We start from the raw sequence: 25,888 nt of genomic DNA on the forward strand, positions 1-25,888 counted from the left end.
AAACCGAACCTGACAGTAAGTTCAGGACCGATGGACTCGGACGGTGGTCAGAGTGTGGGGTCAGGGGCCTTACAAAATCTGGTCTCCCGCTTGGATGGTCAAGAGGCTGTGCAGCAGCAGATGTTCCAGTTTCTGCAAGGGATGTCCTCCCGGATTGATACACTACAGCAAACCCTGCCTAGTGTACTTGCTACTCCAGTTCCAGTTACCCCAGCACCTGCAAGGGATGTGAGTTCTTCTACGCCGGCTGCATCAGCTCCAGTGTCACGCTTGCACCTGCCTGTGCCTAGCAAATATGATGGCAGTCCGAAGCTATGTCGCGGGTTCCTTAACCAATGTGAAATCCAGTTTGAATTATTATCACACAATTTCCCCACGTCAAGATCCAAGGTTGCCTACATTATCTCACTGCTCTCTGGTTCTGCCTTGAGTTGGGTGTCTCCTCTGTGGGAACGTGCTGACCCTCTGATGAACAACTACGCTGAATTCGTGTCAACCTTCAGACGTATCTTTGACGAGCCAGGTCGTGCAACATCAGCCTCTGCAGACCTTATTCAGCTTCGTCAAGGTACCCGGAGTATGGGACAATATGTCATCCAGTTCCAGACGTTAGCCGCAGAGATTCAGTGGAATAATCAAGCCCTGGTAGCAGCCTTCTGGCATGGACTTTCAGATCAGATCAAGGATGAACTGGCAACCCGCGATGTCCCTGAGCAATTGCCTGAACTGATTTCTCTATGCATCAAGTTGGACTCTCGCATCCGCGAACGCAACAGTGAGCGTGCTCGTAGTGAGCCGCGCAAGTCAAGAATGGTACCTTCTGTACAATTTCAGCCTCCACCTTCTGATGAGCCTATGCAAGTTAATAGGTCCCGCTTAACTCCGGAGGAGCGGACAAGAAGACTCCGTGAGAGACTGTGTCTTTATTGTGCGGCTGCAGGTCACCAGATCAATTCTTGTACAGTGCGTTCGGGAAACGCCAGATCCTGACTTGTAAAGGAGGAGTCAAGTTGGGATCTTCTAGACAAGCTCCTTCAAACCAAGACCTCATTCTTCCTGTGACTTTAGAGACTACAGATGGTCTTCAGTCTGCATCTGCGTTAGTGGACTGTGGAGCCGCAGGAAACTTCATCACTCAAGCTGCGGTAGATAAGTTTCGTTTGCCTATCTGCGAACTCTCATATCCAGTCTACAGCACTGCAGTAGATGGTAGCCGAATCTCCAAGGGGAATATCTCTCACCAAACCAGACCAGTGGTTCTGGGAGTCGGGTTCCTGCATTCTGAATTAATAAAGTTTTTAGTTATTCCTCAGGCAACCCAGGAGATCGTGTTGGGAATGCCCTGGCTCCAACTACATAATCCGCAGATTGATTGGTCTACGTTACAACTCACTTCCTGGGGTTCACATTGTCGCCAGTCCTGCTTAGCCCAAGTTTGTCCTATCAAGTCTTCTGAAGTCAAAACCCAGTCAAATCTTCCTGCGGCTTACCAAGATTTCTCTGACGTCTTCAGTGAAAAGGCCGCTGATGTTCTGCCGCCCCATAGAGAGTGGGATTGCCCCATTGACCTCATTCCCGGCAAGAAACCACCAAGGGGGCGTACCTATCCATTATCCGTTCCTGAGACTGAGGCGATGAGCGACTACATCAGGGAGAACTTACAGAAAGGATTTATCCGTCCCTCATCTTCACCCGCTGGTGCGGGCTTCTTCTTTGTTAAAAATAAGGATGGAGGATTACGTCCATGCATTGACTACCGGGGTCTCAATGACATTACCATCAAGAACAGTTATCCATTACCACTCATCACTGAATTGTTTGATAGAGTTAAGGGAGCCCGCATCTTCACCAAGTTAGATCTCCGCGGTGCCTACAACCTCATCAGAATCCGTAGTGGTGACGAATGGAAGACAGCTTTTAATACTCGAGATGGTCATTACGAGTACCTGGTAATGCCATTCGGGTTGAGCAATGCCCCAGCAGTGTTCCAGCACTTTGTTAACGAAATCTTCCGTGACGTTCTGTACAAATACCTCATAGTTTACCTGGATGATATCCTCATCTTCTCCCAAGATCTCTCTTCTCATCGTCTGCAAGTCCGTGAGGTCCTCCGACGTCTTCGTCAGAATCGTCTCTACGGCAAATTATCCAAGTGTTCCTTCGAAGTTCCCTCCATACCCTTCCTGGGGTATATAATTTCCGGATCGGATCTCCAGATGGACCCGACAAAGTTGGAAGCCATTGCCAATTGGTCCATTCCAAGTAGTCTTAAGTCTATTCAGCGATTCCTGGGATTCGCCAATTATTATAGGAAGTTTATCCGAGGATTTTCAACTCTCATCGCTCCTATTACCAACTTAACTCGGAAAGGGGCAGATCATTCCAACTGGTCAGAAGAAGCTTTAGCGGCATTTCAAAAGATCAAGCTGGCCTTTATGTCTGCTCCAGTTCTGTCTCAACCGGATGTAAACAAGCCATTCGAGTTGGAGGTGGATGCTTCCACAGTAGGAGTTGGAGCTGTTCTCTCCCAGAAGGGAACTGATGGGAAGATTCACCCTTGTGGATTTTATTCTCGTAAATTCCTCCCTGCAGAAGCTAACTATTCCATTGGAGATCAAGAACTACTAGCGATCAAGCTGGCCCTTGAGGAATGGAGGTATCTCCTGGAAGGGGCCAAATTTCCGTTCAACATCTATACGGATCATAAAAATCTGCTTTATTTGAAGGCAGCCCAGTGCCTCAATCCTCGCCAGTCCCGGTGGGCTATGTTCTTCTCTCATTTTAACTTTAAGCTTCATTTCCGCCCAGGTTCTCAGAATATCAAGGCAGACGCTTTATCCCGATCTATGGAGTCCGAAGAGGAGACCTCCGACTCGGTTCCGCATTCCATCCTGAGTCCAGTGGTATTTGCTGCGTCTCAAGTTTCTCCTGCTCCACCTCCTGGTAAGACTTTTGTTTCCCCAGAACTCCGTTCCAAGTTGCTGTCTTGGGCTCATCAGTCCAAATTCACTGGGAATCCTGGTGTCCTGAAAACTTTCAAGTTCCTCTCTGAGACATACTGGTGGCCGAAGATGAAAGTTGACATCAAAGATTTTGTGGCATCCTGCCCGAAGTGTGCGCAGCACAAGACTCCTCGACAATCTCCAGCAGGTCAGTTACAACCATTATCTGTTCCCAACCGTCCCTGGTCACACTTGTCCATGGATTTCATCTCTGACCTTCCCTCTTCTCAAGGATTCAATACCATCTGGGTTGTGGTTGACAGGTTTACCAAAATGGCCCATTTTGTACCACTCCAGGGTCTTCCTTCCGCACCAAAGCTTGCCCAAATCTTCCTACGGGAGATTTTCCGCTTACATGGACTACCCACTGAAATTATATCTGACCGTGGAGTTCAGTTTGTGGCAAGATTTTGGAGAGCCCTTTGTTCTGCCATGCAAGTCAACCTCAAGTTTTCGTCAGCCTACCACCCTCAGACGAATGGGCAGATGGAGAGGGTAAACCAAGAGTTAGAAACCTTTTTAAGACTTTATGTTTCGTCTTCTCAAGATGACTGGTTGGACCTGCTCCCATGGGCTGAATTTGCCCACAATTTCCGCTACAGAAACAACTCCGTTCTTTGCTGTATATGGACAACATCCCCGTGTTCCAGATTTTCAAGAACTTCCTCATATTGATGTTCCTGCTGCCACTGCTGTCTTGAGTCAGTTCTCTTCAACCTGGAGGAAGATTCATGCTTCTCTCAAGAAGGCTTCTAGCCGGTATAATTTCTTTGCTGACCGCAAAAGACGTGCAGTTTCTAGCCTGAAACCTGGTGACAAGGTTTGGCTTTCCACCCGGAACCTCCGTCTTAGAGTCCCGTCAATGAAATTTGCACCACGTTTCATCGGTCCCTTTTCCATCGAAAGAGTCATCAGTCCTGTGGCCTATAAGCTCAAGTTACCACCTTCTCTACGAATCCCTAATGCCTTTCATGTCTCTCTCCTCAGACCGTTAGTCCTGAATCGCTTCCAAAGAGCTCTTCCAGTCGGCCCCAAAGTGCGAACTCAGCGGGGCGTGGAGTTCGAGATAGAGAAGATTCTGGATTCCCGTTGCCGGTACGGTCGTCTACAATACCTTATCGACTGGTCCGGTTATGGTCCTGAGGAGAGAAGTTGGGTGAATTCGTCAGATGTCCATGCTCCAAGGTTGGTCCGTGTCTTCCACAGAACTCATCCTTCCAAGCCACGTGGGTGTTCAGTGCCCACCCATAAAGGAGGGGGTACTGTCAGGAATCGACTCACCACTGCCACATCTGTCCGTCGGTGCGGACTCCGTCCGGGTCCCTACGTTCTGCTGTCGTCCGCCCCTCTGCCGCCAGACGTCATCCTGGGCCTAGGAACGCTCCTGTAACAGCGGGCGTGTGAGCACGCCGCATTCCCGCCGGGCCGCGGCATGGGCGCCGCCATGACAGTCTCCATCGGTCAGAGTACGGCGGCCAATCCGGAGCTTGGCCGCACCTCCTTTTCCCACTCCAACCAATGTCTGCACACCAGGGGGTATATCAGGAGCTGCAGGGTGAGCCTGTGGTTGTCCTGAACTTTGTGTCACTTCTGCGACCCATGTGCCTGGATTCCTCCGTGTTCCTGGTTACCTTCCTGGATCCTCCGTGTTCCTGGTTACCTACCTGTTCCTCCGTGTTCCTGGTTACCTTCCTACATCTCCGTGGAACTAGAAGCATCAGCAACCCCTGCATCTGTATTTGGCTCCACACCTAACTACAACCGCAGTGTGCTTCAGCCTCTGCAGTAGAGACTCTCTCCAGGTGCATTCCATCACCTCACCTGTGAAGCAGCTTGCTAGCTGCCTGAGCTTAACGAACTGCTCTGTGAACTTCCACCTGAGTCTCCTGCATCTGCTACCAGGTTTGCTACACATTTATTACCATCTCTGCTGGCTCCACGTTTTAAACCATTCTGGTTCTCACACCAGTGAACTTATCCATCATTACCATTTCCTCCATAGACTTTCAGCTTCCAAGCTGCACCATTTCCATTGCATACTTTTTATTGTTTATTCCTGCACGTTATTCTGCTGCCTTATTGTGTGAACTTTTATGTTAATAAAACACCATTGCGCTGATGCACAGAAACCCAATCCAGCCTCCTCACTTCTTCCATCCTACCTCCACTGACCCACTAGCGCCCCCTCCGGGGACACAAGCAAAACCGAACCTGACAATCCGCTTTATACTTTTTTACTTGTGATAAGACCAGCGCCCTCTTTATTTTATTGGTGAGACCCCTTACGTTCCAGCCGAGTAGGTGAAGCCCCTCAGGTAATGCCGGCATTGGGAGAGACTAAAAAGAGAAACAGAAGAAAAAGGGAAAAGAGAAGGGAGCAAAGGAGGAAACATAGTAACAGGGAGAGATACATCATAATACAGGAACCGGAAATCAGCAGCTGCACATCTAGAAAAAAACAGACAGTCACCAAATGGTGGCACCAAAATTTCGCCAATAGAACATTGTAAGTACACTTCAGAAACAAATTAGAAACAGTACGTGACCAGACCTGCGAATGAATGAAAATGAATTTAAAAAAGACAACAAAACAGAAACCCAACCTCCCTCCAACCTGTATATCCATTGGGAACCTAGATATATCTATATCCCAACTATAAACTCACGATACTTAAACTAAAAAAAAAAAAACCTCCAAAATAGTGAAAGGGGGACTATTAGGAACAAAACACTCCTAAATGCTATATCCTAGCAAAGGACTCCCAGTAAAGAGAAATGGCCCCCGGTAAGAAGGCATATGAATAAACCTCCAAACTGAATACCTAGGCATATACGCCTATATACATAGAGAAACCTGTAGGAAAAAAAAATGGTTAATTAGTATAACAAAGGACAGAGATATCAACCAGTTTCAACGAGGAGCGTGGGGTCTCTGTTCCAACCACGCTTCAGCTTCTCTTGGAGAACTGAAAAAGTGTGTAGAACCCTTGTGCACTACACGTAGTCGAGCTGGGAACAACATAGAATATTTGATTTGCCTGCCCCTCAGTTTCCTGTTAATCTGTAAAAATTGGGATCTGGATTTTTGTACGTCCATTGCAAAGTCAGGAAAAACTGCCATGGAGTGATTCTCAAACTTCAGCGGACCATATACCTGCACTAGGTGAAGAACAGCATCTCGGTCTTTGTAATGAAGCATGCCATCAATGAAGGTGTGTGCCGGAGCACCTGGAGGAGGAGCTTGAAAAGGTAGACGATGCTCACGTTCCACAGCAAAGTGCGCACTGAAATCTTCCTTTTTAAAGATGTTTAGGAACCAAGTCTCCAGAAATTTTTCTGGGTGGTTCTCAGCCCGTTCAGGCAGGCCAACAAATCATACGTTATTTCTTCGTAAACGGCCTTCCATATCTGACAGCTTGGTCTTAACAGCAGCCAATTGGGAAGAAAGATCAGTGGACACTGGGCGGGATGTACTAAGGGAAAAATGCGGTAAAGCCCCCGTTTTCGGGGGTTTTACCGCATTTTTAAATGTACTAAGACCCGGCCGTTGGTTTTTCACCGCTCAGGGTATCGCCATCTCTGGATGGCGATACCCTATAGAAGCCCACGGGCTTCTTATCGCTGGGCGCTGCAACCCGCCGCCTCCGCCACCCCCCACCGCAGATGCCGACCCCCCCTCTTCCCCGGCATACCTTCCTCCAGGCAGCTTGGACCCGGAAGGTAAACTCCTCCTCCCCCTAGCAACACAGCCGGAGGTCCTTCCGGGTGCAGGGGGGAGGAGGAGGCATCGGGGACAGCCTGCTGCCTTGTTCCCGGCAGATGAGGAGGGGAGCCCATGGAGGTGACGGAGACCCCACCACACACCATCTTACAGGTATCGCGGGGGCTCTCCGTCACCGCATTGCGATGTTGATCGCATGTGTTAGTACATATGTGATCAACATCGCGGCGAGGGCAGCGATGTATGTTAATACATCCCGCCCACTGTCTTTAAGTGGGGTGGTTACATCCTCAAGATCAGACACCCGTTGTTCCACTCCACCTACGCGTTCTCAGAGTTTCTGCATGTCATGGCGAATAAGCGAAATATCAGCTTGAACTTGACCGATCTTGTCAGTCACCCTCAGTTCTGACGTAGTGATGGCGCGCAGGATCTGTTGAGGTGAGTGCGTAACATCAGTAACGGAGGGTTCCTCCGAAGCAGTCTGAGGAGAGGGAGGGGATACACCCTGGGCAGGCGGGGGTGTCGGCAATTGATTATTCCTAGCAAATCTTTCCAAATGCGCTGCAGCTCCAGCTTCATTGCCTGTTTTCCCTATATCAGTGCCATCAGAAACCACAGGGCTAACGGGAAGTTCAGTATAGGAAAGCACAGAGGATGTAAGTAAACCTTACAGCATGTAGTATACGTAGATATAAGACCACGCCTCCAATAGGGTCACACACTGTGAATGATGTATACCAGGCACTCTGGAGAATTAGCAGATGGAGTGCAGCAAATTACACTCACTGTACCCGTTCAGGCAGCAATCAGCGTATGCAGGACACATCCAATATTTATAATAATCACTGGGGTGCAGTGAAAATCAAAGACATAAATGTAAAAATAATAAAGTCCAATAAAGTCACATAACGCTTCCGCTCCGTAATATCACAGATCTACTTGCAGACACAGTAAACAGAGATCAGGTAGAAACTAAGCCTATACACTGTCAGCAGCCGTATGCAATGAGCAGTGTCGGACTGGGGCATGTAGGGCCCACCGGGGGAATGCAGTGGTAGGGGCCTATGTTAGGGGTGTGGCCAGTCTGCAGAGGTGTGTGGCCTGCCACCTTATTGGTTTGACTAACCATTAGAGAGTGCAAGGATTGGGCCCCTTCATAAATATATACAGTAAACTCAGCTGCTGCATGCATGATAATGTACCAGATTAATAACAGCAATGTAGAAAATACACCTTAGTCCAGTATAAGGTAACACATGTATAATTATTCCAGTGCACAGTATAGAACATGATCCTAAGGGTGTGTACACACGGTGAGATATTTTCTTTCGATTTTGACTATATAGTCAAAATCGCAAGAAAAGTTAGTGCAGATCGCAAGGTGAAAGTCACCTTACGATCCCGATGCGCGGCCCCGCCAGGTCGGCATCGCAAGAAAAGAGAGACTGTGCAGGCAAGTCAATCCTTGCTAGATCGGTGTACTATCTAGTTCATCTCACATGTCAATGACATCTCACATAAGCCAAAATCTCACATAAGCCAAACTTGTAAGCACACATAGTCCATAGCTCAAGAAAAGTTAGTCAAAATTTGTGCTATCTGGGCTCCAGGGAGTTCAAGGGAAATCGCAAGTGAAAATTGGGCATAGCAAGGATCTCACCGTGTGTACACACCCTTAGAGCAGGAGGTGGGCCCCCAGGCAGGAGGGCCCACTGGTGGTTTCCCCTGTACCCCTGTGGGCCAGTCCAAGCCTGGCAATGAGCTCCCCTTCTCCGGAGAAAGAGACAGCCACAGTACCTCTAGGTATGAGGAGAACAGCACCGGGCAGGAGGCACTCAAATGCACCGGGCGCACGTGTCCAAAATGGCGCCGGCGGGACTTCACCGAGGATGGACCGCGTGACCAGCAGTGCTGAGCAGCCGTCACGGACACAGGCAGGATCCCCGGGCGCTGCCGGAGCCAGGAACTAGCAGGAGACAGCGCTTGGTAAGTCACTTTTGCGGACCCTCTACCGCGTCCAGATCCCGGTAGCAAGGCAGGGCACACCAGCGCAGTGCGGCTCAGGGCAGACACAAGGGGTTCATACATCAGCAGGAGCGGGAGCAGCCTTATCACCGGGTGCACAGAACGAGGAAAAAGGATTTGTAGATGGGAGCTACAGCACTATGCTGCCTACTCCATGCCGTGCCAAGCCACGCCCCCCCTCGGTCTCCACCTTTGATAGGATGTCCTGTTTACAGTCAAAGTACATCATACATAGGCCCTCTGTAAAAACACCAAAACGTACAAAAGTACTGCAGGTATTGATGACGCGAGAAGTATTTTAGGCAAAAAATTGAAAGGCTGGATTTGTAATCCAACAAAACATCCGTACCTTTAAAAGTTTCCAAAAGCATGCTCTCGTAGGTTGCACGTCCTGATATTTATCTATGCATCGCAATGCTCTACTTTGTCCGTACACTCGAGAGGCGAGCAGCTGCCACATTATCATCATAGCCGCAGCCACATTCAAACTTGGGTGCGTCTCACAATCAGGCCCATGGTGTTGATTTTAGTAACAGCTACACACCAGCAGCACAGAACACAATGCAATCAGATCACATAGGCGGGTGATATAAACCCGCAGAGCCATAGATAATTAATTGAACAATCTCATGTTTATCCTGCCCCGGTAAGCAGATCCATTAATTACTGTGCAGTGAATAGACCTGGCAAGTGCAGGCAGGCAGCAGTCAGTGATATTATGATATAGAGCGAGGATAAGGGAGCCGCAATAAGCAGATATCATTCATTCTCAGGAATGTTTATTTAGCATCCAGTTCCTGCTACACAGAAGCAAACCGCCAGTCTGAGGATCTAGTGTACAACACTGCGTCGGCCTCACATACTTTACTGTGGAACTGTGACAGTGACCTGGTCTAATACCTGGAACTGTGACATCTAGTGCAATGTATCTGCTGCTTTCTGTGGCCACAGATGAAGCTCTGTGTAGATTACAGAGGAAAACTGAGGTATTATTGATGAAGTCAGCACAAGGTTAAATCTACTCTACCGAGATTTCAGTGGCGTATACCTGCCTCCCAGGCAAATATTCAGTTATCAAACGTATTTGTAAAGCACGAATGCATTTAAGACCGGATTAGTGGTGCAAGTAGAAATTTTTTCTTAGTGGTACTGATAGTAAAAATGGGCATGGTCACGTGTCATGAGGGGGCGTGGTCACACATAACTAGGGGATTGGCTACATGACAATAGGGGTATGGCCACATTATGCCACACACCGTAATGCCCCTTACACATTATGCCAAACATCGTAATGCCCATTACACATTATGCCACACACTGTAATGCTTATTACACATTATGTCACACACCATAATGCCCATTATACATTATGCCACACATCGTAACACCCATTACACATTATGCAATACACCATAATGCTTATAACACATTATGCCACACATGTAACACCCATTACACATTATGCCACACACCATAATGGCCATTACACATTATGCCAGACACTGTAACACCCATTACACATTATGCCACACACCATAATGTGCATTACATATTATACCACACACAGTAATGCCCATTACACATTATGCCACACACAGTTATGCCACTGACACCATTTTATGTCCCACACACAATAATGCCCCTTATAAATTATGCCCCAGTGGTGGGCTGGTGGTAATGAGTACCACCACCATATTTTTTAATGGTACTACAGGATTAGGTGAAAGCCCGAATGGTCGGGTGTCCGGAATGCTGGACCAGACCAGCTACCTGCAGCGACCCTTCCGTCAGTTTAGCACTCATTCTCTTTGCCCGAGTGTATCGACTGTGGGTCAGGTGGGGGCTGTACATCTTGCTGCACCTTTTGCTGTGTGTCATACACGGGGGCACGCACAGAGAGCCCCCAAGAGGCAGAGGTCCCTGCAGGGAGGCGGTCCAGGGTTCCGGAGTCCGGGCTGACTCAGCCTTCACCCAATCCCATTTGAGACCATCATCGAGCTGTCTCCTAAAAAGACCAGGGCTAGCTAAGCTGGGGAGACACCCTGGTGCTCAGTGCTCAATGCAGATCCGGTATTGCCAGCTGCAGTCGGGAGAAGATCTGATCCTAGAAATGATCGCTATGCCAGTGTAAGGCTGAGACCATGTACAGTACATCATCTACCCAAGCACACCTAGATGTTGCCTTCTCTGCACACTAGGGAGAGGCCTCTCACACCGAGGAGTGCGCTGAGATTTGTGGAAGTGGAAACGCAAAAAGAAAAAAAGTTACACTCTACAGAAATATAAGTATCAAAATAAAGACCAACCTCCAGGGGCAAATGCAGGATTTCTAAAAAGGGTATATATATATATATATATATATATATATATATATATATATGTGTATGTATAGTTCCCTACTCATCTTCCTGAGTGTTTATACCCCTTGCCCCAGTCATTGTACTCTGACAGACTCCTATCTCCCAGTGCTACCCTCGTTGCCTCTGCTGCTCCGTTCTGTCCAGGGCCGTCTTTTCGTATGGGCTCAATGGGCACTTGCCCAAGGGCCCCAGGAGTGTAAGGGCCTTAGGCTGATAGCTGAGGGTCCCCTCTTTCCAGGGGTACCAAATTTTTTAAAATCGGCCCTGGGGAACCAGAGATATTCGACTTCAAAGCGGTGGTCCCCATCTGAGCCTGTTACTTGCTCTTCCCAGCCAGATATCTCAGGTTCTGTCTGACTTTGAGTTTTTCTGAGGGTACAATCCAAGAACTGGGAATCTCCCCTTTCAGTGCACACTGGCAGCTTGTCTATACTATGCCCAGAACCAGAGATATCAGCCTTCCAGCAGCTGCTCTCTGCTCCAGCTCCACACGCCTGGTATGCAGTTATATATCTTCGTTGGTGGATTGCTCTGGCTCTTGAACTCTGATCTCCAAGTCCCCAGTACATACTGAAAGGTGGGACTCTCTAGTTTTTTATTCCATTGAAAGCTAAGAAATGTATTTTCAGGAACTGGAGATATCTGCAGTCAAGCAAGCTGCCCTCCCACTGGAAAATTATGAATATTAACCCCACTCCACTATCCACCCCTCCCCTGTGTATTAAACCCTGCCCTGCCACCCTGGAAGTCATGTACTGTGGCCCCTTCATGCAGCCCAATGCCCACTCTACAGTTTAGTGTTCTCCCTCCTGCCCCATCTTCCACGATCTGTGCAGTAAAGGAGTAATTAGCAGAAATTACTGCTCCAGGTCCTACATGTTGAGTGGAAGATAGAACACCCCCTACCTCCCGCAGGACATCAAAGCTGCCGCTGATAGCACACCCACCCCTACCGCTGGAGGATGGGTAGGGGCCCCAGTGCATTGCTTTGCCCAGGGGCCCACGCTGCTGTTTGGTAGGGGCCCATGTTTAAGGGTGTGGCCAGTTGCCAAAGAGGCTTGGCTAACCATTAGTGAGTGCATGGTCTGGGCCCCTTGGTAAATAAATATATATACTGTAGTAAATACAGCTAGTACATGCATGATAATAACAGAAATGCACTGTAGAAAATACACCATAGTCCTGTGCAGTATAAAGGTAACATATATAATGAGTAATTCAAGTGCACAGTCTGGAACCTGGTCCCTAGAGGAAGAGGTGTGGCCCCAGGTGGTGGGGCCCACCAACGGTTTCCCCTGTTCCCCTGTGGGCCAGTCCAACCCTGGGAACGCCTGCATTTTTCCTAACACTCCCAGAAAAGGGCCAGTTACCACCCCCCAAATGCCCGCTTCCTATCAATCATCCTGCGTTCGCCTGGCGATAAAAAAATGCAGGATTTTTTTGCTGTTTGGCGTCGCACCTGCACAGTATGATCCGGACGCATGCGCAGTCATTCGATAATCTCCCGCTGTGCAAATTTGCACAACAGCAATCACTCTGAATTAAGCCCTTTAACCATAAGCTGCTCGGATAGGATTTATGAGAATGAAGCAAACACCGCAGAACAGTAGATTATTGAAGTTCTGATTATCCCTATGGAGTCGCAGAATAACGGCAGGAAATAAAGCGTCAGAGGCATTGCAGCTATGTATGGGATTACAGTTGCAGCCTCAAATAAGCCCACAAATGATCGTGACATGCCTGAGTTTTTGCCCCCCACTCCCAGTAACCACCCCCAAAGGTCCCTGACTGGAAATCATTTTGCGAATAAATCCTCTCTGTGACCACTGCCACAAGACCAACGCGGCATGTGTACATCTCCGAATCAGGCCCAATATACAGCATATGTGTAATACCCTCCACTAAGTGTCTCTATACCTTATTGGTGGGCACCCCTTTTGCTTGACAAATATATGAAAGAAAATTTATTTTTATTAGTCCTTTCTTGTATGCGGCATTACTCTGTGCACATGGGGGGTCATTCCGAGTTGATCGCTTGTTAGCAGTTTTTAGCAGCCGTGCACACGCTAAGCCGCCTCCCTCTGGGAGTGTATCTAAGTTTAGCAGAAGTGCGAACGGTTGTAACGCAGAGTGGCTACAAAATAATTTTGTGCAGTTTCAGAGTAGCTCCAGACCTACTCAGCGCTTGCCATCACTTCAGCCCGTTCAGTTCCTGTTTTGACGTCACGAACACGCCCTGCGTTCGCACAGCCACGCCTGCATTTTTCCTGGCACGACTGCGTTTTTTCGAACACTCCCTGAAAACGGTCAGTTGACACCCAGAAATGCCCTCTTCCTGTCAATCACTCTGCGGCCAGCAGTGCCACTGAAAAGCTTCGCTAGAACTTGTGTGAAACTACATCGTTCATTGTAATAGTACGACACGTGTGCGCATTGCGGCGCATATGCATGCGCAGAAGTGCCGATTTTTTTGCCTGATCGCTGCGCAGCGAACGAAAGCAGCTAGCGATCAACTCGGAATGACCCCCATGGACTGAGTTGGATTATTAGAATGCCCCCTTGTTACAGATTTCACTTAAATCGGCATTGGTGTCAGTGGATGCAGCGGGGAGGGACTCTGGGCGCCCCCACACGTTGGCGAAGCATCTATATCACTGGTGCATGTAGGCAAGAGAGGCTGCACTGCTGGGAGCTGGAACAGGCAGGTGCCACAAGCAGACAGTTGGCAGTTGGTCAGCGTAGCAGCAGCAGCAGAGAAGGCAGCGGAGACCAGGCGGCCACATCTGGAGTTGGCAGTGATTCCTCTGCAGCCAAACCAGGGTGGATCAGCACCGTCACATGAGGGCCGTGGCAACGGCACCTGCAGCTGTCAAAATCTATTGCTGCAGGTGTCGGAACGTCAGTGCCACTGACCATTCATACACTGCCCTGCATATTGGCATGCATAGCGCCGCTGTCAATCAGCGCGCACCACCGCAGTCTTACATGGGGGAGAAACGGTATCAGTACACATAACATGCGCTGATACCACTTCTTCCCAATAATGACGCTTCATACATCTACCTGTATGTACTAAGCTTAGGAGAGAGATAAAGTGGATGGAGATAAAGTACCAGCCAATCAGCTCCTAACTGTCATGTTACGGGCTGCGTTTGAAACAGAACACGTAGGAACTGATTGGCTGGTACTTTATTTCCGCTCACTTTATCTCTCTCCAAGGCTTAGTATATAGACCCCTTAGACCACTTTTTTTTAACCTTTTACCCAAAAATATATTTAGATACACCGACGTTACCCCCTTGATTTGAAAGGAAGGAAATCATATTTTATTGTGCATATATACTGGTTATCACTGTTTATATGGCATTTCTGAGATACTGTATAATATATATATATATATATATATATATAAAAAAAAGGGGGGATGAGGGTTTCAGCGACCAACGGTGTCTAGTAAACTATAATAAATATGAAGAGACTAGCTGGATACTTAAAAAATAGTAGTATATTTATTAATACAAAAAATAAAACCAAGGTATAAAACCAATTATAATAAATGTCGCAGTGGGTTTAAAGGCCGGAGGGTATATGCTAAAAATTAATACCAACTAAAAGGATAGCTAAAACAATAAGACAAATAATATAAAGGCAATGATGATAAAATATCCAAAAAAAGAGAGAATGCTGCTTATCTTTTTAAGGTGGAGAGTCAATGGAGGTACACCCAACGCGTTTCGTCACTCTGACTTCATCAAGGGGTCTGAGTGACGAAACGCGTTGGGTGTACCTCCATTGACTCTCCACCTTAAAAAGATAAGCAGCATTCTCTCTTTTTTTGGATATTTTATCATCATTGCCTTTATATTATTTGTCTTATTGTTTTAGCTATCCTTTTAGTTGGTATTAATTTTTAGCATATACCCTCCGGCCTTTAAACCCACTGCGACATTTATTATAATTGGTTTTATACCTTGGTTTTATTTTTTGTATTAATAAATATACTACTATTTTTTAAGTATCCAGCTAGTCTCTTCATATTTATTATAGTTTACTAGACACCGTTGGTCGCTGAAACCCTCATCCCCCCTTTTTTTTATACAATTTAACCTAGGCAGTTTATCCCTGCCTAATACTTGAGGGTTAGCTGACGCCTTGAATTATGTAAGGAGTGTCTGATTCTGTCATATTTATCTATCTCACACACACCTGTGGCGCCATACTTCCACTGCCCAATATATATATATATATATAATTTTTATTATTTTTGGCAATTATTTTTTGGCATTGAAAAGGTTAATTAACACTTTCTCCCCAAAACACCAGAATGAATGTAAGAAAGATGGATGAGGGGGGAAGGGGGGGAGACATGACTTTTAGGAGACAGATGGTCACATCCTCACCTCAGTAATGTCAGTGGGAATTTTCCACTGTTATGTGGGCCACTGTCTGATCTTGCGGAACTCCGTCAGCGGTCAGCCACAGAACACTTCTGGTTCTGTATGTGGGTTGGCAGGCGGGAGGACAGGACAGCGTAGGACAGATGGGCGTGAGGGAGCGCGGTGTAATATCAGCACGTCACATCGCAAGCCGACCGATGCTGGATGGGGCTGTGTCTCGGCAGTGCGACAGTCCATTACCCCCAGGAATTTCATTTTTATCCCATTTGGGGTAATTCACCCCTGTTCCCCGACCACTGCCTACTGATAAGTTGTATTCAAATGCAAAATGTTTACAAATGTGTTTACTTTTTACCATGTATTTCTGAGCATTACCCAATTATTTGGAATCTGCTAAAGGGTTACTGCAGTAGACACAGTATTCCTGTATTGTGTGTTGTACTAATGTCAACTGAGGGTCCGCATACGCAAATACTCATGGCAAATTCTGTAATGTGAAAGCTGTGTTCTAGCTGCAGTGAACTCAAGTAATTCTTGTGTGTATTGGGCCTCATTCATGTTTGTACGCAACGGCCAATGTTCACGCAACGGAACGATTATCGGCAGACTGCTCATGTGCTGCGATCGCAGTGCGCCCGCGTCAAGGTGCCGCTGCGATCGCACTCGCAGAGAGGATTTCATCGCAGAATGATTGACAGGAAGTGAGCGCTTGGGGGAGTTAAGGGGGGTGGCGGCAATAACGCAGACGTAACTGCGGTTTCCCGCTGTCTATATCTGATTTAGCTTTAAAACCAAACACGACGTTTTAATCAGAAATAAGTGAGTGGAATTCACACAAAGCTTACTTGCATCATTACATATGTGATCTATGTAATGTCTGTACACAGTAACACGTATGTGTAATGTGTAACATTACTTCCACTGCCCTATGTCTCTGTGCTTGGCTGGAAGATACAGATTTATAACCAGTGTTACTGACCTGTCATTGCCTCTGCGGCATGCCAGCATCCATGGAACGTAGAGCGGGATATCAGGATCTCTTCCTTTCAGCTGCAGGTTCAGGTCTAGCACTGTGTACTTTGTATGTGTACCACAAATATACTGAGCCGGTAACTGGCAGCCAGTGCTAGGTGGGGCTGAAAAACACACACTCTTACCGTGAGCCCTTCCCTTGGGATATTGTTACTGACATACCTCATAAAACTCCTATTTACTCGCAGAGACCAGTGAAGTGGATGGTGCAGTAATCTGTAACATAGCAAACCACACAACATGAGTAAGATTACAGAGAACAATCGCTGGGTGAGCTGATAAGTGATACAGGAGGACAATCAGTGAGTGATGAGTAATACAGGAGGACAGTCAGTGAGTGATGAGTGATACAGGAGGACAGTCAGTGAGTGATGAGTGACACAGGAGGACAGTCAGTGAGTAATGAGTGACACAGGAGGACAATCAGTGAGTGATGAGTGACACAGGAGGACAATCAGTGAGTGATGAGTGATACAGGAGGACAGTCAGTGAGTGATGAGTGATACAGGAGGACAGTCAGTGAGTGATGAGTAATACAGGAGGACAGTCAGTGAGTGATGAGTGACACATGGAACAGTGAGTGATGAGTGACACAGGAGGACAGTCAGTGAGTGATGCAGGAGGACAGTCAGTGAGTGATGAGTGATACAGGAGGACAGTCAGTGAGTGATGAGTGACACAGGAGGACAGTCAGTGAGTGATGAGTGACACAGGAGGACAGTCAGTGAGTGATGAGTGACACAGGAGGACAGTCAGTGAGTGATGAGTGACACAGGAGGACAGTCAGTGAGTGATGAGTGACACAGGAGGACAGTCAGTGAGTGATGAGTGCCACATGGAACAGTGAGTGATGAGTGATACAAGAGGACAATCAGTGAGTGATGAGTAGTGCCACATGGAACAGTGAGTGTTGAGTGACACAGGAGGACAGTCAGTAAATGTTGAGTGACACAGGAGGACAGTCAGTGAGTGATGAGTGATACAGTAGGACAGTCAGTGAGTGATGAGTGATACAGGAGGACAGTCAGTGAGTGATGAGTGATACAGGAGGACAGTCAGTGAGTGATCAGTGACACAAGGACAGACAGTGAGTGTTGAGTGACACAGGAGGACAGTCAGTGAGTGATGAGTGATACAGGAGGACAGTCAGTGAGTGATGAGTGATACAGGAGGACAATCAGTGAGTGATGAGTGCCACATGGAACAGTGAGTGATGAGTGACACAGGAGGACAGTCAGTGAGTGATGAGTGATACAGGTGTAAATGTTGATTTACTTACAGGACTAAAAGCAACACTTTAAAAATACATTCAATACACTTTAAAATGGAGCCGCTGCGGCCGCTGTAATCAATCCTTAGCCTACGTACTTTTTACACAGTTTGCGTACAAAGCCCCGTACTGTGTATGCACTTTGCGTACAAATGCCGCGATGGTCGTACAAAATACACGCGGTGCGTACACACACAAAGACACGCCGTGAGCACTTTGCAGCTACACGTGTGACTAGATTACACTTATATAACACTAGCAGGGAAAGAGAGACACGACACCAATTTGTATTTCAAAAGACTATGTTGGGATCTGACCCACCAACGGTTCTTTACTAGCAGGGGGTTACAATAATAACAATACGATATAATAAGAAAATGGCTACAGTCAATGGTACATACGTTTGGTTTCGCCTGTACTTCCCGGTCCGGTCCTCAGTCATCAAGGTAGATGACCTTCAGAGATTGAGAGAGTGACCCGGCCTGCAGCTGGCTATTTATACATTTGTCCAAAACCTAACACAATGGAAACTGTAATCTTTGTCCATTAGACAAAGGGATGGTCATTTACAGTACAGGAAAGGTCATAGGTCAGTTTGAACAGGTGGGCAATGTCTGGTCCAGGTGCAGTTGCAGATGTTATCCTCTGGGTTCCCGGCGCATATCAAGTGTACAGTAAATACAGTTAATATTTATATTCTGCTTCTGCGCATAACTATTCTCAGGATCGTGTGATTTTCTGCAAACCAACACCGGAATATTGCTCTTAAAATACCCTACAGCTGGATACCAAACCACCTTATAACCTAGTTCTGTCCCCTCCTATCCTAAAAAGGTGAATCCCTTTGTTCTTATACCATTTAAACAAGTGTAACTCGCTGGTGTGGTGCAGGGAGACTATGGGCAGTATTTACTAAAAATCAGAGTTTGGCCGATTTGTGTTTTTTTTTCTGTCCCAATCCGGGAATTCACTAAGCACCAATCTCGGCAGTGTTTGGACTATTCGTAATGGTTTGAATGACAACGTTCACAAATACGAATGAATAGACCATCGGTCAAACGCGGCTGTTATTACATAGAATACGGGAATTCACTATTCATTCGTATTTGGGTGTCAGTTTCTGAGTGCTCAAGTGCGGGTCTGTTTTTTTCGATTCGTTAAAAAAAGCAGCAAAAAAAATAGACCTGCTTTTTCCAGTCGAATTTGGATAACCATGCACGGATCAGTGAGATCTGTGCATGGTTATCTATGGGAAAGGGTCTGTTTAGTGTAAAATCTGGAAAAAAAAATTGCGTGGGGTCCCCCCTCCTAAGCATAACCAGCCTCGGGCTCTTTGAGCCGGTCCTGGTTGAAAAAATATGGGGGGGAAAATGACAGGGGTTCCCCCATATTTAATCAACCAGCACCGGGCTCTGCGCCTGGTCCTGGTTCCAAAAATACGGGGGACAAAAAGTGTAGGGGTCCCCCGTATTTTTGAAACCAGCACCGGGCTCCACTAGCTGGGGAGATAATGCCACAGCCGGGGGACACTTTGATATCGGTCCCTGCGGCCGTGCCATTAAAACCCCAACTAGTCACCCTTGGCCGGGGTACCCTGGAGGAGTGGGGACCCCTTCAATCAAGGGTTCCCCCCCTCCAGCCACCCAAGGGTCAGGGGTGAAGCCCGAGGCTGCCCCCCCCCCCATCCAAGGGCGGCGGATGGGGGGCTGATAGCCTTGTGAGAAATTGTGAATATTGTTTTTAGTAGCAGTACTACAAGTCCCAGCAAGCCTCCCCGCAAGCTGGTACTTGGAGAACCACAAGTACCAGCATGCGGTGGAAAACCGGGCCCGCTGGTACCTGTAGTAGTACTACTACTAAAAAAATACCCCAATAAAAACAGGACACACACACCGTGACAGTACAACTTTATTACATACATGCACACCAACATACACACATACTTACCTATGTTCCCACGAGGCTCGGTCCTCTTCTCCATGTAGAATCCTAGGGGAACCTGTGAAAAAAAATTATACTCACATAATCCAGTGTACCTTCTGTTCTTTGTATAATCCACGTACTTGGCAAAATAATATAACAGAAACCCAACCACGCACTGAAAGGGGCCCCATGTTTACACATGGGACCCCTTTCCCCGACTGCCAGGACCCCCCCTGATTCCTGTCAAAGAGGGTCCCTTCAGCCAATCAGGGAGCGCCACGTCGTGGCACTCTCCTGATTGGCTGTGTGCTCCTGTAGTGTCTGTCAGGCAGCACACGGCACAGATACAATGTAGCGCCTATGCGCTCCATTGTAGCCAATGGTGGGAACTTTGCGGTCAGCGGTGAGGTTACTTTCGGTCAACCGCTGACCGCAAAGTTAGTTCCCACCATTGGCTACAATGGAGCGCATAGGCGCTACATTGTATCTGTGCCATGTGCTGCCTGACAGACACTACAGGAGCACACAGCCAATCAGGAGGGTGCCACGACGTGGCGCTCCCTGATTGGCAGAAGGGACCCTCTTTGACAGTAGTCAGGGGGAGTCCTGGCAGTCGGGGAAAGGGGTCCCATGTGTAAACATGGGGCCCCTTTCAGTGCGTGGTCGGGTTTCCGTTTTTTTTTTTTTTTGCCAAGTACGTGGATTACAAAAAAAAGAACAGGACACACTGGCTTTAGGTGAGTATAATTTTAATTTCAGGTACCCCGGATTCGACTTGGAGACGCCGAGAGACGAAGACATGGCCAGAGTCGGCGTGTCAACATAGGTAAGTATGTGTGTGTCGGAATGAATGTAATAAAGTTGTACTTTCACGGTGTGTGTGTCCTGTTTTTTTGGGGGTATTTTTTTGGCAGTAGTACTACAGGTACCAGCGGGCCCATTTCCCCCCCCCCCCCCCCGCATGCTGGTACTTGTGGTTCTCCAAGTACCGGCTTGCGGGGGAGGCTTGCTGGGACTTGTAGTTCTTCTGCAAAAAACAATACTCTTACATTCTCAACAAGGCTATCAGCCCCCCATCCGCAGCCCTTGGATGGGGGGGACAGCCTCGGGCTTCACCCCTGGCCCTTGGGTGGCTGGGGGGGGACCCCTTGATTGAAGGGGTCCCCACTCCTCCAGGGTACCCCGGCCAGGGGTGACTAGTTGGGTATTTAATGCCACGGCCGCAGGGCGCTGTATTAAAAGTGACCCCCAGCTGTGGCATTATCTGTCCAGCTAGTGGAGCCCGGTGCTGGTACAAAAAATACGGGGGACCCCTACTCTTTTTGTCCCCCGTATTTCTCTGACGTCCTAAGTGGATGCTGGGGACTCCGTCAGGACCATGGGGATTAGCGGCTCCGCAGGAGACAGGGCACAAAACTAAAGCTTTAGGATCAGGTGGTGTGTACTGGCTCCTCCCCCTATGACCCTCCTCCAAGCCTCAGTTAGGTTTTTGTGCCCGTCCGAGCAGGGTGCAATCTAGGTGGCTCTCTTAAGGAGCTGCTTAGAAAAAGTTTTTAGGTTTCTTATTTTCAGTGAGTCCTGCTGGCAACAGGCTCACTGCATCGAGGGACTTAGGGGAGAGAAGTTCAACTCACCTGCGTGCAGGATGGATTGGCTTCTTAGGCTACTGGACACCATTAGCTCCAGAGGGAGTCGGAACACAGGTCTCACCCTGGGGTTCGTCCCGGAGCCGCGCCGCCGACCCCCCTTGCAGATGCTGAAGATTGAAGGTCCAGAAACCGGCGGCAGAAGGCTTTTCAGTCTTCATGAAGGTAGCGCACAGCACTGCAGCTGTGCGCCATTGTTGTCACACACTTCACACCAACGGTCACGGAGGGTGCAGGGCGTTGCTGGGGGCGCCCTGGGCAGCAATGTATAATACCTTATTCTGGCTAAAAATACATCACATATAGCCCCTGGAGGCTATATGGATGTATTTAACCCCTGCCAGGTCTCAGAAAAACGGGAGAAGAAGCCCGCCGAAAAGGGGGCGGGGCCTATTCTCCTCAGCACACAGCGCCATTTTCCCTCACAGAAAGGCTGGTGGGAAGGCTCCCAGGCTCTCCCCTGCACTGCACTACAGAAACAGGGTTAAAACAGAGAGGGGGGGCACTTATTTGGCGATATGTATATATATATTAAAATGCTATAAGGGAAAAACACTTATATAAAGGTTGTCCCTGTATAATATAGCGTTTTTGGTGTGTGCTGGCAAACTCTCCCTCTGTCTCCCCAAAGGGCTAGTGGGGTCCTGTCCTCTATCAGAGCATTCCCTGTGTGTGTGCTGTGTGTCGGTACTTGTGTGTCGACATGTATGAGGACGATGTTGGTGAGGAGGCGGAGCAATTGCCGGTAATGGTGATGTCACTCTCTAGGGAGTCGACACCGGAATGGATGGCTTATTTAAGGAATTACGTGATAATGTCAACACGCTGCAAGGTCGGTTGACGACATGAGACGGCCGGCAAACCAATTAGTACCTGTCCAGGCGTCTAAAACACCGTCAGGGGCGTTAAAACGTCCTTTTACCTCAGTCGGTCGACACAGACACAGACACGGACACTGACTCCAGTGTCAACGGTGAAGAAACAAACGTATTTTCCTTTAGGGCCACACGTTACTTGTTAAGGGCAATGAAGGAGATGTTACATATTTCTGATACTACAAGTACCACAAAAAAGGGTATTATGTGGAGTGTGAAAAAACTACATGTGGTTTTTCCTGAATCAGATAAATTAAATGAAGTGTGTGATGATGCGTGGGTTTCCCCCGATAGAAAATTATTGGCGGTATACCTTTTCCCGCCAGAAGTTATGGCGCGTTGGGAAACACACCTTAGGGTGGATAAGGCGCTCACACGCTTATAAAAACAAGTGGCGTTACCGTCTCCAGATACGGACGCCCTCAAGGAGCCAACTGATAGGAGGTTGGAAAATATCCTAAAAAGTATATACACACATACTGGTGTTATACTGCGACCAGCGATCGCCTCAGCCTGGATGGGCAGCGCTGGGGTGGCTTGGTCGGATTCCCTGACTGGAAATATTGATACCCTTGACAGGGACAGTATTTTATTGACTATAGAGCATTTAAAAGATGCATTTCTATATATGCGAAACTCTGGCATCAAGAGTAAGTGCGATGTCCATATCTGCCAGACGATGTTTATGGACATGACAGTGGTCAGGTGATGCAGATTCCAAACGGCACATGGAAGTATTGCCGTATAAAGGGGAGGAGTTATTTGGGGTCGGTCCATCGGACCTGGTGGCCACGGCAACAGCTAGAAAATCCACTTTTTTTACCCCAAGTCACATCTCAGCAGAAAAAGACATAGTCTTTTCAGCCTCAGTCCTTTCGTCCCCATAATATCTGCCCAGGGATAGAGGTAAGGGAAGAAGACTGCAGCAGGCAGCCCATTCCCAGGAACAGAAGCCTTCCACCGCTTCTGCCAAGTCCTCAGCATGACGCTGGGGCCGTACAAACAGGTGCGGTGGGGGGTCGTCTCAAGAGTTTCAGCACGCAGTGGGCTCACTCGCAAGTGGACCCCTGGATCCTACAAGTAGTATCCCAGGGGTACAGTTTGGAAATTCGAGACGTCTCCCCCTCGCAGGTTCCTGAAGTTTGCTTTACCAACGTCTACCTCCGACAGGGAGGCAGTATTGGAAACAATTCACAAGCTGTATTCCCAGCAGGTGATAATCAAAGTACCCCTCCTACAACAAGTAAAGGGGTATTATTCCACACTATATTGTGGTACTGAAGCCAGACGGCTCGGTGAGACCTAATCTAAATGGAGTCACTCAGAGCAGTGATAGCGAACCAGGAAGAAGGGGACTATATGGTGTCCCTGGACATCAAGGATGCTTACCTCCATGTCCAAATTTGCCCTTCTCACAAAGGGTACCTCAGGTTCGTGGTACAAAACTGTCACTATCAGTTTCAGACGCTGCCGTTTGGATTGTCCACGGCACCCCGGGTCTTTACCAAGGTAATGGCCGAAATGATGATTCTTCTTCAAAGAAAAGGCGTCTTAATTATCCCTTACTTGGACGATCTCCTGATAAGGGCAAGGTCCAGAGAACAGTTGGAGGTCTGAGTAGCACTATCTCAAGTAGTTCTACGACAGCACGGGTGGATTCTAAATATTCCAAAATCGCAGCTGTCTCCGACGACACGTCTGCTGTCCCTAGGGATGATTCTGGACACAGTCCAGAAAAAGGTGTTTCTCCCGGAGGAGAAAGACAGGGAGTTATCCGAGCTAGTCAGGAACCTCCAAAAACCAGGAAAAGTGTCAGTGCATCATTGCACAAGGGTCCTGGGAAAAATGGTGGCTTCTTACGAAGCGATTCCATTCGGCAGATTTCACGCAAGAACTTTTCAGTGGGATCTGCTGGACAAATGGTCCGGATCGCATCTTCAGATGCATCAGCGGATAACCCTGTCTTCAAGGACAAGGGTGTCTCTTCTGTGGTGGCTGCAGAGTGCTCATCTACTAAAGTGCCACAGTTATGCATTCAGGACTGGGTCCTGGTGACCACGGATTCCAGCTTGAAAGGCTGGGGAGCAGTCACACAGGGAAAAAATTTCCAGGGAGTGTGATCAAGTCTGGGGACTTCTCTCCGCATAAATATACTGGAGCTAAGAGCAATTTACAATGCTCTAAGCTTAGCAAGACCTCTGCTTCAAGGTCAGCCGGTATTGATCCAGTGGGACAACATCACGGCAGTCGCCCACGTAAACAGACAGGGCGGCACAAGAAGCAGGAGGACAATGGCAGAAACTGCAAGGATTCTTCGGTGGGCGGAAAATCATGTGATAGCACTATCAGCAGTTTTCATTCCGGGAGTGGACAACTGGGAAGCAGACTTCCTCAGCACGACCTCCACCCGGGAGAGTGGGGACTTCATCGAGAAGTTGTTTCCACATGATTGTGCACCGTTGGGAAAGACCAAAGGTGGACATAATGGCATCCCGCCTGAACAAAAAACTGGACAGGTATTGCGCCAGGTCAAGAGACCCTCAGGAAATAGCTGTGGACGTTCTGGTAACACCATGGGTGTACCAGTCGGTGTATGTGTTCCCTCCTCTGCTTCTCATACCAAAGGTACTGAGAATTATAAGACGTAGAGGAGTAAGAACTATACTCGTGGCTCCGGATGGGCCAAGAAGGACTTGGTACCCGGAACTTCATGAGATGCTCACAGAGGACTCAGGGCCTCTGCCGATAAGAAGGGACTTGCTTCAGCAAGTACCATGTCTGTTCCAAGACTTACCGCGGGTGCGTTTGACGGCATGGCGGTTGAACGCCGGATCCTAAGGGAAAAAATGCATTCCGGAAGAGGTCATTCCTACCCTGGTCAAAGCCAGGAAGGAGGTGACCGCACAACATTATCACCACATGTGGCGAAAATATGTTGCGTGGTGTGAGGCCAGGAAGGCCCCACGAAGAAATTTCAACTCGGTCGATTCCTGCATTTCCTGCAAACAGGAGTGTCTATGGGCCTCAAATTGGGGTCCATTAAGGTTCAAATTTCGGCCCTGTCGATTTTCTTCCAGAAAAAATTGGCTTCAGTTCCTGAAGTCCAGAAATTTGACGAGGGAGTACTGCATATACAACCCCCTTTTGTGCCTCCAGTGGCACTGTGGGATCTCAACGTAGTCCTGGGATTCCTCAAATCACGTTGGTTTAAACCGCTCAAATCTGTGGATTTGAAATATCTCACATGGAAAGTGACCATGATGTTGGCCCTGGCCTCGGCCAGGCGAGTGTCAGAATTGGCGGCTTTGTCTCACAAAAGCCCATATCTGATTGTCCATTCGGACAGGGCAGAGCTGCGGACTCGTCCCCAGTTTCTCCCTAAGGTGGTGTCAGCGTTTCATCTGAACCAGCTTATTGTGGTACCTGCGGCTACTAGAGACTTGGAGGACTCCAAGTTGCTAGATGTTGTCAGGGCCCTGAAAATATAGATTTCCAGGACGGCTGGAGTCAGGAAAACTGACTTGCTGTTATCCTGTATGCACCCAAAAAACTGGGTGCTCTTGCTTCTAAGCAGACGATTGCTAGTTGAATGTGTAGTACAATTCAGCTTGCACATTCTGTGGCAGGACTGCCA

At 48.1% G+C, this 25,888-nt stretch overlaps 1 protein-coding gene across 5 annotated transcripts in view; it reads right to left on the reverse strand.

Moving 5' to 3' along the window:
- Window positions 1–25,888, reverse strand: part of LOC134910619 (uncharacterized) — a 183,417-nt gene that overhangs the window by 87,518 nt on the left and 70,011 nt on the right. For 3 of the 5 annotated variants that reach the window (XM_063918876.1, XM_063918877.1, XM_063918874.1), the window contains exon 1: window positions 16,488–16,692. In XM_063918876.1, the coding sequence (XP_063774946.1) occupies window positions 16,488–16,494 (7 nt within the window). In that variant the 5' untranslated portion in view covers window positions 16,495–16,692. Of the gene's footprint in view, window positions 1–16,487; window positions 16,696–25,888 lie in introns of those variants that run through there. The other 2 variants (XR_010176247.1, XM_063918875.1) reach the window with 2 other exon arrangements.

Source organism: Pseudophryne corroboree, chromosome 4 (assembly GCF_028390025.1).
Source record: "Pseudophryne corroboree isolate aPseCor3 chromosome 4, aPseCor3.hap2, whole genome shotgun sequence".
NCBI lineage: Eukaryota > Metazoa > Chordata > Amphibia > Anura > Myobatrachidae > Pseudophryne > Pseudophryne corroboree.